Genomic DNA, 16,305 nt, shown 5'->3' on the forward strand with positions numbered 1-16,305 from the left:
GCCAAAGATATTTCAATGGCATTGTTGATCCTCACATTGGTATTAGGATCATTCATGAACTTTACATCTTCAGTCAAATCCACTACTATAGAAAAGCATTCCCCCACCTTAATTATTCTAAGACTCATTCCTATCAGCTAAGTTTCCATTGTTCCAATTCTGAAGTCAAAACCAACCTTTTTATGGCCATCGAACATCTTTGTGCAAATATTAGAAATGAACAAAGACTCTATGACCCTATGGACAAAGACATCTAGAAGAAAAATCTAAAACCCTTGATAAAGATAAACTTGCTCGGCCATGAGGCCAACAATGAGTTTAGAGCCCATGACCTCCATGCACAAACCCTAGAACCACTAAAGAACTTGGTTTAATGATAGTAAACTCTAGTATGCTTTTTATACCTCCAAGGTGCTGACTCTCCATTAGAAAATGAAGCAAAGCCTCAAAAAACTAGAAAATTGATAGAAAGCTTCTTCACCATGATTAGAGTTTCAACTCACACCTCAAAATGCGAAAAGGGGCTCAAAATTCATCAAATTTCACTAGGATTCAAACCAACAACTTCAATTATGTGCATCAACAATGTTATCTATAAATCTCCATTCTTTTTAGTCAAGTTGATGGCATTTCCACTAGCCCTCTTAAGATGAAAAATGTCAGTCAAGACTAAATTCGATGCATTGTTAGTCTTTGTGACATGCAAGATTAGCATTCTCTTGGCATTTTCAACCAAATTTAGAGCACACTTTTCAAGAATCCTCGTTGCATGATTTGTCTTAGGTTTTACAACCTTCAACATCCTTCCAAGTCTCCCAAATAGTGAATGTGAAAATATATAACAAATTTTATGGAACTCCTGAAACAACTAAGATACCTTTGTGCATATGAGACATGAAGAAGTTCAAATGTGACTTGTAGCATCACATATCATCTATATTGCATTGATCACCAATGATGATGATAAGTGCATATTGGATGCTATCCTTTTGACTAAGAAGAATCCTTCCCCTTTAGTGATATAGCATATTTAGTTGGCCCGCAAAGTAGGTCCAACTAAAAAAAAATCATTTTCAAATGACTAAAACTTCAAATTGATCTTTTAATCACATGATATTTATTTGATCCAAATTTTAATCATTACTTCATTTGAAACTCATTTTAACTCTCTTTTCAAACTATAACTTTTTGTCAGGAAGGCCTATAGGCTGGCTTTAAAAACTGACTGAAACACCTGACTGAGCCTTGAAATCAAACACACTAATTCTTTGTTCCACATTCTTTTACCCTATCACATTTCTTCTCATGATGACATTTGGGTCAAAAGATATTGAATGTCAAAGTGACTCACTTGAAACTGCCTACAAACAAACATGTCATAAAATAATAAATTGCATTCAGTTTTAGCTTTGAAAACAAGTCAAATGAGCACTTGAATGATTGAAAACTAGGACATTAGTCCACTATCATGAGGAGAGTATGAATCTATGACTTGGGCATGTGACAAATAACTGTGAAAATTTGGAAAGAAGTCAAAGTGGGGTATTCAAAATTGTAGAACTAGGAACACTAGCAAAAATACATTTTTTACAAACAAAATGGACTTGAGAAAGTATGTAGACAGATTCATCAGGACTTAAAAATTGGCACACTTAAATTATTTTTAGAGTAGAACATAGTGGTATAACCCATGTGGTCTCATGTATCATGGATTCAAAGTTATGACATCTAAACAGGGCTACCGATCAATTTGCACTTTTTGACACTAGTAAAATGTCACAAGATGCATTTGGAATCATGTTTAAAAATAAGTTAAATAGATTTTTTGATGTTCTTGTGTGCATTTGTAGCTAGCTATAATGAGAAGTGCAACTTGCATGGTGGATTTTGTGATAATGGTGTTGATGAGTTTTGTTGCTCAGATTATGCAAGATACACTTGTCAGAATAGAAATCTTTTGTTTTCAAGCTTGTCAATGTGTGGGGGTGTGTTAGTCCAAGAGGCAGAAGGTAACACTATGCACCAAGTGAACCCATAATTTTGTGGCAAATAGAAGAAATTGTTGTAGTGCCAAATTACAATAGATTGTTTCCTAATAGCCACACATTATTTGGTGTTTTAGATAGTGGATACTATGTAGCAGCTGCTAAGCACCTTTCTTGTTGGGTGAGTTGTAATATTCTTTTCCTATGTGTGTGCTTCCTTTCTTCTCCTATATGATAAATTAGGGAATGATCCCTTCAATGTGTTGTGTTGAGAGATTAGGAGCCTTCCTTAAGTAATTGGTCCCCATTATATCTGACTTATTTTATCTAAGAAATTTTAGGATGGAAGTCAGGAATTTAACAATGAAATTAATGCCCCAATGATTTTTGGAATTCTTTTGTACGAGAAATGATGGAACTCGAGAATTTCATAGAAGAAACTATGACTATTTCAAATAGAAATTAAAATTATAAAGGGAAATGTCATGCAAGTTTTTTGTACTCTGTGCTAGTTTATAGTTACATATGTAGGTCTCTTATTGTAGAAAGAACATTAAATTTTATGCCTGTAGTTGCATTTTCAATTCTGCACAACTATCTTTAGAGCAAAGATGGAAAGGAGCCCAAGTTCACCTTCCCTAGGACTTCATGCTTAGTGGTTATTATGCAGCAGCTACAAACCAAATGTAGTGCCTTAGGTAAATAATTGGGAGAAAATGCTTTATTGTAAATCCTGTTAATGAACTTCTTAAATGTTGGCATGATAAATTATTGCCATTGTAATGTACCTTTGTCAACAAGATGAGCTCTTATTGCGATCAAGTGAAAGCCTACAACCCATGAGCACAATAGTCCCATGAAGACACATGTCTTGTAGATACGTCAGCCCAATTAACACACCTAACCTATGGATGCAATAACCTGATGAGAGTTTGAATTTTGACAATTTCACAACAATGATTCCATTTATGTTGAAACCTTGCTATCATGGAAGATCTTCATGTACATCCTCATGGTGGATGATTCTTTGAAGGGCCTCCCTAAGAATATCAAACTTGATGCCCCTAATGGTTTGTGAATTTAGACTCTTCTCTTAGCGATTTGTCTATGGTTACTGATGGTCCAATAGCTTTGCTCTATTTGACCAGACTTGCACAATAGAAGCTCCCCTACTCACTTGCACAAACATCCCAAGTGATAGATGCAAGCTCCACCCTTAGGATCACTTTCCAGATCATCACAATGACACACTAGAACAACAACCACTAATGAACCACACTCCTAAATTTGTGCCAATGGAGTGAGAAATAAAAGCATCTTTAGGGAACCACGCATAGAAAATGAGTTGTTGCTTCATTTCACTCTGATAGATTCGATGTCATTGATTTCATTTGAATCCAATACTACATTCATCCTTTGCTCATTTTTGAGAATAGCTTTGTTCAATGGCCATGGGAAGCTTCTAATAACAAAAGCTCCCTTGTCACTTGTGATAAGTAGTCCAACGACTAGATGATGACTCACCCTCTAGATTGCTTTCTAGGCAACCACAATGACACATTGGAATGACAACCATTGCTGAACCATTCCACAAATTTTTCCAATGAAGTTACATAGAGACAAATTTGGGGAGTCCTCACATAATAATCATGATGTTTAACGACCCTCCAATAGAAAGGATGCTAATGCCAATATTCAAAATCCAGAAAATGTGTCTTTCTTGAACATGAGCATTGATTCTATTGGAGGGTAATTGGGAGCTTTTGTTATCAAATCTCCCATTAGCCATGATAAGTTCATAACAAATTTCTAGAGCATCAAGAAGTTGGCTAATGCTAGACCAGGGCTAATGCTAGACTAGGGCTAATGCTAGACTAGTACATCATCTTGTGGGCATCATTCCCACTAGGGTTTTCTCTAATCAAGGGTTTCCCTAGTTAATGTATCTGGTGTAATTGTTATCTGCATCTTCTTATGGTTTCTATTTACTTTGGTTGAATGGATAAAATTGTTTGAGGTTGATATATGTTTTAATTATTGGATAATTCATTCATCGCCCCCCGCCCCCCCCCCCCCCCCCCCCCCCCCCCTCAGTTATCTTGGTGGACTATTGTTTCTAATTGGAGAATCCCTTAAGGATATTTCCCAACCCCCAACAAATAATCACTCAACAAAATATTAAAAATAAAAAAAATATTTAGATCCACAACAATGCCAACTCTCATAACATAATCATAAGATTACATCCAACATGTTAGACTGTAAGGCCTTCTGGGTTACAACCAAATACATCAACAAATACAATAATATTTCTACAAGACCTCACAAGATTTAACCTCTTAGGTAGCCCAGACCTCAATCTGGTAGAGAACCACAAGAAGAATCTAAACTTATGCTCACAAGTCACCAAGCAACCTTCTTGTTTCCCAAGCCCACACTTAACTACTAGCTCTATTAAACTTTTCTCCTCTTAGCTATTCCATCTTATTCATGCTAAATGAATATTTCTTGACATCACAAGCCCTTTTACTTATAGTAAACCAAGCCATAAGTCAGCCTAGCAAGTTACATTAAATAAAAACTCAAGCCACAAGTCAACTTGGCAACAAACATTAAATACATGAAATAACTAAATACTTCTAGGACAAGCCCAAAGTTTACAATGCACAACTAACTCAAATGACCAAATAAGAATATGTGCTCTTAGACATAGGTCCACGGTGCAACCAAATATCCAAATCCAATAGTGAATGAACCAACTCCCCTGGATCAAAGCTCGCAAATACAATCTCCAAGGTCTACCAGTAAATAATGAACATGTTACCAATAACCACCAAAAAGGCTCTAAGTCCAAGATAATTAATCTAATCATTATGTGCACTTAGGATAAGGTTCCCTAATGTGCCTCAGACCCCAACTGTGCAAACCATATTTCCACAAATGTGAGCTCAAAACTCCCTACATACAAGATTTCTTACTATTATAGGATACTCCTACATCAAAAACCCCAGGTGCAAAGAAAAGATGTCCTTAACAAATGGAAGAACATCTTCCAAGATTCAACACATAAACCCTGAATTAGTTCTTTACATTTTTCTTTGATGTGCAATAGGTTTGTTTTCCATGCTGATCTCTAACCCTTTGAGAAGTCTTCAACTCAACTCGATTGCCAATACTTAGGTTCCTCCTTCCAAGTTTTGTATTTTGCAAAGGAATCAAGGAATGCTTCTTGCACCCTTCTCAAAGGTAAACACATTCTTGACACAACCATGCACTACTTTGCAAACATGCTGCCAAGGTTTACCAAGTAATATGTGACAATTACTAATGTCTGTAATATCACATGACACTTGATCCACATATTTATCCAATCTAAAAATTAACAAGACATTACTCCTTCACTTCCACAGAATGTTCATCTTGCAACTAACGAATCATATAAGGACAAGGATGTCTCACTCTCTTCAAACCAAGTTTATATGTCATCTCCTAAGCAACTAGGTTATTGGAACTACCACCATCCAAAATCACATTCTAGCATTTACCTCCAAACTTACAACTAGTCCTAAGAAAATTCCTTGTTTGACACGATTCAAGCATCTTATTACCAAACAACACTCTTCAAATCAACAAATCATCCCCTTCTATCTCAGGCTCATTCACTAAATCCACATTCTCATTGACAACAAAAAATCTTTTATTAGCCTTCTACGAACATTCAAAATCTCTATACATGTCCTTCTTCACCACACTTGAAATAAGTACCTTTAAATACACCTCTACCTATTCTCTTCCTCTGTTCAATAGGTTTTGGTTCATCCCCAACAATCTATTTGTTCTTTACCAAGTGATCCCACATCTCCTTCACTCAAAAATTACCTTGATATATTCTCTTTAACTTCTCTTATTCCCTCAAAGCATAGTAATAAAAATCCTCCACTAAATCAATCTTCAACATACCAATCTCATCTTGAATATTGAATCTTAAGCCATTAATATACCTAGCCACATTTTCCTTAAAAAGTTCTCTATACATGTCGAAACCGAATAGTCAACTTGTATAACTCTTAGGTATAACCCTTCACTATCATATCCATCTATTTTAGATTCTACAAGCTCTTAAACAACTCAAGTTCATAATTAGAAGGAATGAACTTAGCCTTCAATTTTGACACCATTAATCTCCACCTAGTGATCTTCATTTCAGCTTCCTCTTCTCTATCTCTTTGTAATTATTTCCACCATAAAGTAGCATGTCCTTTTAGATTATTTTGTGCCAACTTCACTTTGAGTGGATCACCAATATCATCTAACTCTTAGTAGTCTACCAACTCGATCACCAATATTGTCTAACTCTCAGTAGTCTAGCAACTCACCAATCCAATCAATCAGATCTTCAAAGATTTAAAGTACTTGAGAAATTAGGAACATCCATCTTGTGCTTTAATTTCAATTGAACTCCAGACCTATCCAATTGACTAGTTTCGTCTTCCATGGGTTTCTCCATTTGAATAGTTTGATCTTCACCACTAGATCCAATAGCCTCAAAGTCTTTAGCAACTTCCTCATAGCCATCTTCAATGCCCACATTCCTAGGTACACCAACTATAGCTCTCATGATCTCAATAACCATATCATTCTTCATCAACTCCATCTCAAATCTTAAATTTGATCTAATCTTCTCTAAAATCTTAGTATCCACAACATCACAGAGATATGCAATTTCCGCAGGGTCCAATCGTCTTAGAGGCATCTTCGAAGATCTTCACAAACTAAAAGCAAGAAATCCACAAGATCAACCAACACCACTAGATCAACTTGCTTTGATACCACTTGATGTAGTGCAAGGCAGGAGAATCCCCTAAGGAGATGTCTTAGCCCCCAACAAATAACCACACAATGGAAGATAAATAATAACACAAAGATTTAGATCCACAACAATGCCAATTCTCATAATAGAACCATAAGATTTCATCCAACATGCCCAGTTGTAAGGCCTTCCAAGTTATAACAAAATACACCGGCAAATATAACAATAGTTCTACAAGACCTCGCAATATCCAACCTCCTAGCTAGCCCAAAGGACCTCAATCTGGTAGAGGACCCCAAGATGAATTTAAACTTGTGCTTGCAAATCTCTAAGCAATCTTGTTTCCCAAGCCCACACTTAGCTACTAGCTTTGTTAAACTTTTGCTCCTCTCAGCTACTCCATCTTCTTCATGTTGAATGAATAATTCTAGACATAACAAGACCCACTACATATACTAAACCAAGCCACAAGTCGACCTAGCAAGTTACATTAAATAAACACACTTTAAATAAACCCTCAAGCCACAAGTTGGCTTGGCAACTAGCATTAAATACATGAAGTAACTAAATACTTAGGACATGCCTCAAGTTTACAATGCATAACTACTCATATGACCAAATAAGAATAAACACACTTAGACATAAGTCCACATGCCAACCAACTAATCCAAAAGAGCATATAAGCCAAATCCCCCGGATTGAAGCCTACAGATACAATCTCCAAGGTCTACCATTAAATCAAGAACACATTACCAATAGCCACCAAAAAGGCTCTAACTCCAAGACGATTACTCCAATCATTATGCACACTTGGACAAGGTTCCCAATGTGCCTAGAACACATCCCAACTATGCAAACCATAACTCCACAAATCTGAGCTCAAAGTCCCTTGCATATAAGATTGCTAACTTTCCTAGGATACTTCCACATCATGTTAGTACTTGGTGATTTTGTTGCCTTTATTTTGTGATTGTTTTCTTACTTTATACAATTAAGAAAGATACTTAAAATATTACAGTACCAAATCTTAATAACATAGCTTCATGTAGAATCACATATATTCCTCGAGCATTGAGATGAATAGATACCATTTCATCATAGCATACTAGTTACACATTTCTTTGGTGTAATGTTCAAGAAATCTAATGTCACCTCTCTTAAAATAACTCTATTTAGTTGCCTTTTAATGACACCCTTCACACACAATGACAAACATAACATTCGAAAATGAAACCCTAGTATCCAATTACAATTTACATCAAAAGACTAACCGCCTAAAATTGAAAAATAATATTTGTCATGATCAAACTGAACTCATTTACTTAATTATATGCACACTATTCTATTGTTTTATCATACCTAAACTAACCTAGATACATTGATTTTCACAATATTTTAATGAACTCGAATAAAACATAATGAGAGTTCATTTGGCTGAAAGCAAAGCTCATAAAATATATTATAAATATTGATTATAAAATTCACCTAGGGAATCTAGATGACACTATTTCACCAACTCTCGCCAATTTTCTTAACGGCCACTTGTATAATGTTATAGACTTGCATGGCCACGCAACACAAAGTCAAAGCAAGAAGAGATGACATAGGATTGATCAAGATTTAGTTTTATGTTTAGCGTGTCATTTCCTTTTCATTATGCAAATCACTTTATACTCGTGTCTACCAACGTTGTAATCCAAATTTCCTGTGGATTTTATTTTAAGATTAAGAAACAGCAAGAGCCATCTAATCTATGTAAAAAACTAATATTTATTTTCTAGATAGGGAAGTTTTAGACTCGAATTTAAATAATTAAATAGGTCTTTTTCATGGGTATTATATCTGAAAGTTGCTTTAAATGAATCAGGCCGAACTGTTTAAAATGATATGCATCACAAGATTACATAAGATCATAAAAAATAATATTAGTAAAGATAATAAATAAATATATCAATATATTTATTGTTTAATTTAGTATTATCATTTAGACAAGGAAAATAAACTTGAAAGTTAAAGTCAAATATATCACTTTCAACGAGTAAAGTTCCCCTTCCATTTCTTCAACACATAAGCAATGTCCATTAAAAAAATTTAAAATAGTTATATTTTGACAAACTTCAATAATGACTATTTCTAATTTCTTCTTGTAACGTTTTCTTAGGTATAAGATGTAAATGCACTTAAATATAGAAAAAAAACTAATCTTTTTTTTTTTCCTTCTTCTTTATCTTTATTATAATCTTATAAATGGAATTTGATATAGACAACATATTACCTAGTGGTTGTCTCTTTGACTTGTTTAATTTTCTTACTATAATATTCCTATTTATTCAAAAATTAGTAATGGTGGTATCATTTTTACATGCTCATGAGTTAGTTATCCACATCATAATTATTTATGTTAATAAGTGTGATAAAATTTTCTTCCTTCAACATAATTTCTTTGACCCTTCCTCAATTGAATGGCAATATCATTGTCATTGTCATATCCATTGAATCTTCCTATAAAAAGTATCAGAATCAATTTCGCAAAAACCGTTCTATTGTGAATATAACATCTAGTGTGCAATAATAAATAAAATGATAAAGTAGTTACATTATACACAAAGTAAATCATAACAATACATCCCTAAAGAACATCTATTGACTATTGTATGGAAAGATGCCCTTATTATTCAATAATTCCATATAAAAGGTTGTTGGTGTTGTTCTTGGAACTAAACCAAGGTTAGATAAGCATGTCATTTTCAAAGGAGGACTCTATATACTATGTGTGGGTTATGATTTTTTATATGCATGAACATGTTTTAAGGTATTTATTGGGTGTGATGGACCTATACATAATAAATTTGTTAGACGTCATCGACACAAGTTTACCTTATCCAATTTTAAACCTAAGGTAGACTACACTACTCACATACTCTCCACGATATGTCTCATTCTCCTAAAACCTAGGACATGTTTCTCCACATTAATCATTCAAACACTCATTCATGTTAGATCCACTTTACCATCACTCTGTCACTCACTTTATTTCTTAATCTACCACTATCTTCTCTAAGATTTCTAATCATAGATACACTTTTCTTGTTTTTACTTGTCATTTCATCCATGTATCACGTGCTTAAATATTGTGGGGTAATTTGAATGCTTTTCCTCTCATACAAATCCTTTGTTAATGACGACATTTTTTCTTCATTGCTTTTAAAAATAAACTTTTAATGTCATTAAATGTTTAGATATCTATTTCTCTATTTTTTTGTCTAATTTAGACAACATAAAATTGCACTAATCTCATTGAAGCTACACACACCTACCATGGATCCCTCATGAATAGAAAGAAATATATTTGGAGTGATCACTAGATATTTTGGTATTGCCTATGCCCTAGTGTTTTCTCTTTAGAAACATGTGGAAGTAGTTTCCAGATGGACTTAAATTAGGCTCATGAATGTAGAAAATCATTTCTTATTAATTACTTGTTGACTTTAATTTATAAATAAGATCATTTTGGTAGTTTGTATTCTTTTCTTACATGGAACCAAGGGTGTGTTGGTGCTTGCATCATTGATCACATTAAACAACTTAATCAACACTTTTAAAAGAAAATACATTATTTTTCTCTTATCTAATCCCTTAAGAATTAAGTCCATGTGAAGCTTCATGAGAAACATAAATGGTTTTTAATGTAAATTTCAACACACTAGCTTTTAGATGACCTTTTATATCTAATTTATCTTCACAAAATCTAGAGGGAGCTTGGGTTTTGCTAACCTTGAAACCCAAGTAATGTGGACCTATTATGTAGTTGGATCAGATGTGGTGGTAAATCAAATCATTCCTAGAGAAATATTACTTATTATTAGGTACCAATATATATAAGCAAAAAAAGAGTGGTTTAAAGTGGATCATCAAGACAATCTTAGATTTTAACCTCAAATAATTAGCTTGATCCTTCAAATTAAAAGCTTATCATCTCTTTAATTTAAAACTATCATTTTAGCAACCTTTGGGATCTTAAATTATTAATCATGAGACCAAGAACTTCCCATTTGAATATATCCTTCAAGATAAGAAAGTGGTCTATCTATTATCTCCCATGTTTGTCATACGTTGTCTATAGAACTTCTCACTCTCATTCAATGTATTTTCCTTAAATATTAGATTTTTTTTTCCTCTAATTATTATTTATTTCTACCTCTCAAATAGATTCATGTCTCTAATCACGTTCCATCATCCCAATTATTTGATGTCTCGGTATCAAGTGTCATTTTCACTTTAACCAAACCCTCTAAGCCAAGGTTAGTTCCCATCCATAGAGATACAATTAAAATACTAACTCCCAAATATTAGCTTGGAATATCTTATAATTCAAACTCATTGTCTAGAATATACTTTTGTCCATTTTTTGAGTTACATGAACACATCACATATTTTTTTGGAATAACAAGCTTAATCATCTTTAGTTATTTCTGGAGATCTAACTATATAAAATTATCTACTTATTGAAAAAATGTTTTACAAAGATTTGCTACTAAAAACAATAGTATCATTTAATATGTAAGACAAACAATTGCCAACCACATTTTAGGATGAATATAGATTATCATCCTTAGTTTGTCCCGCTTTCTTCTAGAAAATGATATTCAAGTGCTTTACACCAATATCATTTTCTTGGTTGTCCCCATCTAATCTTAAAAGATGCTTTTAAGGTGAATCAACAAGTAGTTGAATAGTTATGAGATATAAGATGAGTTTTTCAACAACCAAGCATTTAATCACTAAGCACATAGCCAATGACTTTGGCTTTATTAGATTGAACTCTCCAACACAAAACCCACTAGCTATATTTAAGAGGACCAATACAATTAGCAAAAACACATTTCATTGTATCCAAACTATGCTTCAAACAATACAAATAATGTTCTCAAAACTTTTTCCTCTACTTGCTATTGAAAATTAACATTCAATTTATTTTCAATAAATATTCAATTCAATAATTTATTTTAAATTTTTATTGTGACAACAGATATTATTTTAGATTTTTAATGAGAGAATTTTTCTATATAACAAAATGAACTCTTTAAAATCTTGAAGACAAATAGAATACATTTAAATAGTTGAAAAACATGAGGTTGTCATAGAAACTTGATTCGAATATTAAAAAACATTAATAATTTAAGCAACTTGTTCAAATAGCCTCCTTGCCCACTTCTGAAAGGTTCATCTCAGTGTCATGATCTACCTCTTCATCTAATTTAGAGAAATTACCTTTATAAAAAATAAATTCAGAAATCTGCTTGACATTGATTTCTGTTTTTAAGAAGACCTAACTTCTACACTTATCATTGCCTATACTTTATCTCACATTTATCACTTTTATGTGTCGATGTCTCATATTGACAACACCTAAATTTGACATAGATGATAGCAACAATAGGAGCCACCAATATATCCTTACCATAAACTTTAAAAAGCATCATAATTATTTTATTTTAAGCAAGTTTCGAAAACATGTTTAGATTCAAACTAACCGGCATAATTATATGTCCAATAATTGCAACGAATGCAGACAGAGCTGATCATTAATAATAATAATAATAACAAAGACTGAGGAAGAAATCAAGCAACTCCAACAACTGGTTCACTTATCAAACAATTAAAATCAAATCAACCACACAAAAGAACAAATTTTAAGATACGAACTGCAGATTCAGTAATACCCGTCGTAGAATTTCCTCAAAAATTGAATATTCCCACTGAATACACATGCTCTTGTTTCATTTTATGCCTTGGACACTGGAAGATATGAGTCAGATCGTTATATAAATTTATACGTTGTGACTTTATATGTATTATTTAAATTAGTCATAGTTGAGAGCGTGTTCTTTAAATTATTGTAGATTTTGATTTTAGACCAGAGAATGGATGAAGTCTAGATTATAAAAACTGAGATTATAAGCGATCAAATGCATTGAGTTTCTACAGTCATGAATAATAAAAACCTGTCTATATTTATACACATTGAAGCATATTTCAATGAGCGAGAAATTGATAAAATCTTGATTGAAAACATCTAAATCTCCAGTTTGTAATCTCACCAAAAAAAATCTCCATTCAAACATGAACCTCATTTGTAACCCCAATAGCCTTGGCCCGAAAATTATAAATTTACATTATGAAGCATACTTCAATGATCTATCATAAGAAATTTATTTACCTATGAAACAAAAGAGAAATTGATCAAGATAATGGTTACCCACAAAAATGAAATCTTGATTCAAAACATCTAAATCCCCCATCTGCAATCTCCCCAATCAAAATCTCGATTCAAATATGAACATTACCGTGAAGCCCCATTTGTAACCTCAGTAGCCTAAACCCATCAACTACAAAGCTTTCATCGATTCAAAAAAATGAAGCTATTTGCATTCGTAGGGTAAAACAAGGATGTATTAATGGTGTCAAAGAGTAAGTACAAGAGGATCAAAGATACTAATGAGTAATCACAAGCCTAATCCTAGCCTACTGGCAATTTCTTCATCATATGATCTGCTGTACTGCATTTGGAAATCCATATTCCATGATTTGGTGCTGTTTATCTGTTTGGAATCGATTGTTCCTGTGTTGTTGTGAACAGGAGGGGCAAAAGACGGCAAACTGATTGACAAATCGAGATTCACATCGGGCATCTCTTCGCTTTTAATAACATCTGAGGCAGTGTGATCCGTTAAAGCGCTTGTGACGGTGGAGTGCTCACTCTGGAAGAAATCCGCCATTAAAATTTCTTGCTTGGGAGATCTCATGCTGTCTGATCTGCTGCTGCTGCTGCCGCCATCGTTGTGGAAGGCCTGAATTGGGCGGCGTGACTGCGGGTCGATTCCTCGGCTGAGCAGTTTTCTCTTGATGTGGGTGTTCCAGTAATTCTTTATTTCGTTGTCAGTTCTTCCTGGCAATCTGCCTGCTATCAGAGACCACCTGTGCCCACAAAAAGAAAATACCAAATTAGTCAAAAGATTGAAAAACTTTCATGAACAATTCAGTCAAAGTATCAGATGTCAATCAATGATCTTTTCTTGTAATGGGCAGTCATGATTTTGCGTCCATGTGACAAATTGAAACAAAAACCTCTAAATCTATGATGAAATCAAAGATAGAAGCTTTAAAGAAACCAAACTATGAATACGAGTTTTCAGAGTTGCTGTAATAAGAATTTCAATCAAAGAAAGCCATCAAAATATGCTGATCATGGAGTTGTTCTTGCAGATGCAACATGATATTAGATTGAAATAAGAAACTCCAAAGAAACCAATATGATGTAGTAGTTTTCAAAGTTATATTTTAACAACAAATTGAATCAAAAACCTCCAAAGAAATCAAAGTGTGATGAAATCATAACAAATTGAATCAAGAACTGTGAAAGAAATCAAACTATGAATAAGAAGTTTTCAGAGTTACTGTAATAAGAATTTCAATCATGAAGGCCATCAAAATATGATGGAGTGGTTCTTGCAGATGCAATATGATATTAGATTAAATTAAGAAACTCCAAAAAAATCAAATAGTTTTCAAAGTTATATTGTAATAACAAATTGAATTGAGAAATTACAAAGAAAATAAGTCGAGTATATGATGGAGTAGTTCTTGAGTGTTACAGTGTTACAAGAAACACCAAAGAAATCAAATATGACAGCATGATAACAAATTGGATCAAAGTATTTCAAAGAAATCAAAATATGAAGGAATAGGTTTTAGTTATAGTAGAACAAGAAATTGAATCAAATATCTTCAAAGAAACCAAACTATGATGGAGTACTAGAGTTACAGAATGATAACAAATTGGATCAAAGAATTTCAAAGAAATCAAACTATGAAGGAATAGGTTCTAGTTACATGAAATTGAATAAAAAATCTTCAAAAAAACCAAACACTGTGATGTAGTTCTTAGAGTTACAGTATGATAACATATTGGATCAAAGTATTTCAAAGAAATCAAACTATGAAGAAATAGTAGAACAAGGAATTGAATCAAAGATCGTCAAAGAAACCAGATTATAATGGAGTATTTTTCCAAGTTGGAGCATCATAACAAATTAAATCAAGAATTCACAAAAAATCAAATTGTGAGAAGATAGTTTGCAGAGTTACAAAATGATACCAAATCGAATCAAGAAACTCCAAAGAAATCAAACTCTGCTGAGTAATTCTCACAGTTACACCATAATACCAAATTGAATCAAGAAACTCTGAAATTTTTTTTTTTTTAAAAAACAATAAGGAGAAAGTAATTGTCAGAGTTATTGTGTGATTAATTTTTTTTAAAACAATCAGTAAACTCCAAAGAAGCTAAACGTAGTTCTCTAGGTTACAGCATGATACCAAATTGAATCAAGAGATGCCAAAGGAATCAAACTATGGGCTAGATTTTTTAAGAGTTACAGCATCCTAAGAACTGAAACTTGAAACTCCAAGGAAGTAGTGTTCAAGGTCACAGTGTTATAACATAATAAACTAAGAAACTCCACAGAAACAAAACTATGATAGAGTCAAAAACAAATGGAAGCGGAAAAATTCCAAAGAAATCAAACCACAATGAAATAGTTTTCAGCTAGTCGGAGTACAGTAACAAATTGAATCAAGAAACTCCAAAGAAACCAAAGTATGATGGAGTAGCTATCAGAGTTACAGAATGATACCAGACTGAACCTAAAAACTCAAAAGAAACAAATATGATCCTTGAAGTCTTAGAGGCCAATTCGGTCCCAAAAAAATCAAAATTTTATCCTTGTTTCTCCTAGTGAGAAGCCATGATTGTATGTGCATACTTGTTCCCCAAGAGGAGTTGGAGCTTGATGATGAGCTCATCTTCTTCTTCAGAGAAATTCCCTCTTTTGAGATCAGGCCTCAAATAGTTTATCCATCTAAGCCTACAGCTCTTTCCACATCTCAGAAGCCCTGTGAAATAACAAGCATAAACATGGAGAAGAATCAAAACAAGTTAGTGTGTATCCTTAAAGAAGAAACCAGCGCAAACTATCAAATTACAAACCAGTTGTGGGATTTTGGTTGCAAGTGATTTGAATACAAATAACAAACCTGCTGCCTTGGGAAGGGACCTCCAGCAGCCTTCACCATGGGCTTGAATGTAAGCAATGAGCTTGTCATCTTCTTCTTTGGTCCATGCTCCTTTGTTTGTGTGAGTTTTTTCACAGCAGGGGGATCTTCCCATGTTAAGGAGGAGGACAGAGGAGAATAATAAAGTGAACAAGGAAGGAAGGAAGGAAGGGGTTTGAGCCAAGTGACAAGTGGGGGCAGTATATAAGTAGAATGAGTGGGTGTGTCATTAAATGCCAATCACACTTTTGACTGAGTTGGTGAGAAAAGCATCTGGGTGACCGGTTGTTCACTAATGACAGATAGTTAGGTAAGTAAATATGGTGGACTTTGGTTGGAGTGTGTTGTTTCTACTCAAAAGCAGCGGCCCCGGCATCCACTCATTATAAATAGTTA

General features: G+C 33.6%; 1 protein-coding gene across 1 annotated transcript; it reads right to left on the reverse strand.

Moving 5' to 3' along the window:
• Positions 1-13,230: 13,230 nt before the first annotated feature.
• LOC149555038 (myb-related protein 308-like) lies at positions 13,231-16,087 on the reverse strand. The gene is made up of 3 exons (XM_089829063.1): positions 15,892-16,087; positions 15,621-15,750; positions 13,231-13,773 (listed from the first exon to the last, which is right to left on the reverse strand). The coding sequence occupies exons 1-3, from the start codon at positions 16,022-16,024 to the stop codon at positions 13,302-13,304; spliced, it is 735 nt and encodes a 244-aa protein (XP_089685189.1). The 5' UTR covers positions 16,025-16,087; the 3' UTR covers positions 13,231-13,301.
• Between the last annotated feature and the right edge of the window lie 218 nt (positions 16,088-16,305).

Source organism: Cupressus sempervirens, chromosome 5 (assembly GCF_028749045.1).
Source record: "Cupressus sempervirens isolate cs-2001-9-10 chromosome 5, ASM2874904v1, whole genome shotgun sequence".
In the NCBI taxonomy this organism is placed as follows: domain Eukaryota; kingdom Viridiplantae; phylum Streptophyta; class Pinopsida; order Cupressales; family Cupressaceae; genus Cupressus; species Cupressus sempervirens.

Excerpts from the sequence above, each read along its gene's own strand:
- LOC149555038 (XM_089829063.1), bottom strand. The coding sequence starts at position 16,024 with ATGGGAAGATCCCCCTGCTGTGAAAAAACTCACACAAACAAAGGAGCA. Across the intron at positions 15,751-15,891 it reads GTCCCTTCCCAAGGCAGCAG|GGCTTCTGAGATGTGGAAAG; the intron begins GTTTGTTATTTG and ends GTTATTTCACAG. Across the intron at positions 13,774-15,620 it reads CAACTCCTCTTGGGGAACAA|GTGGTCTCTGATAGCAGGCA; the intron begins GTATGCACATAC and ends TTGTGGGCACAG.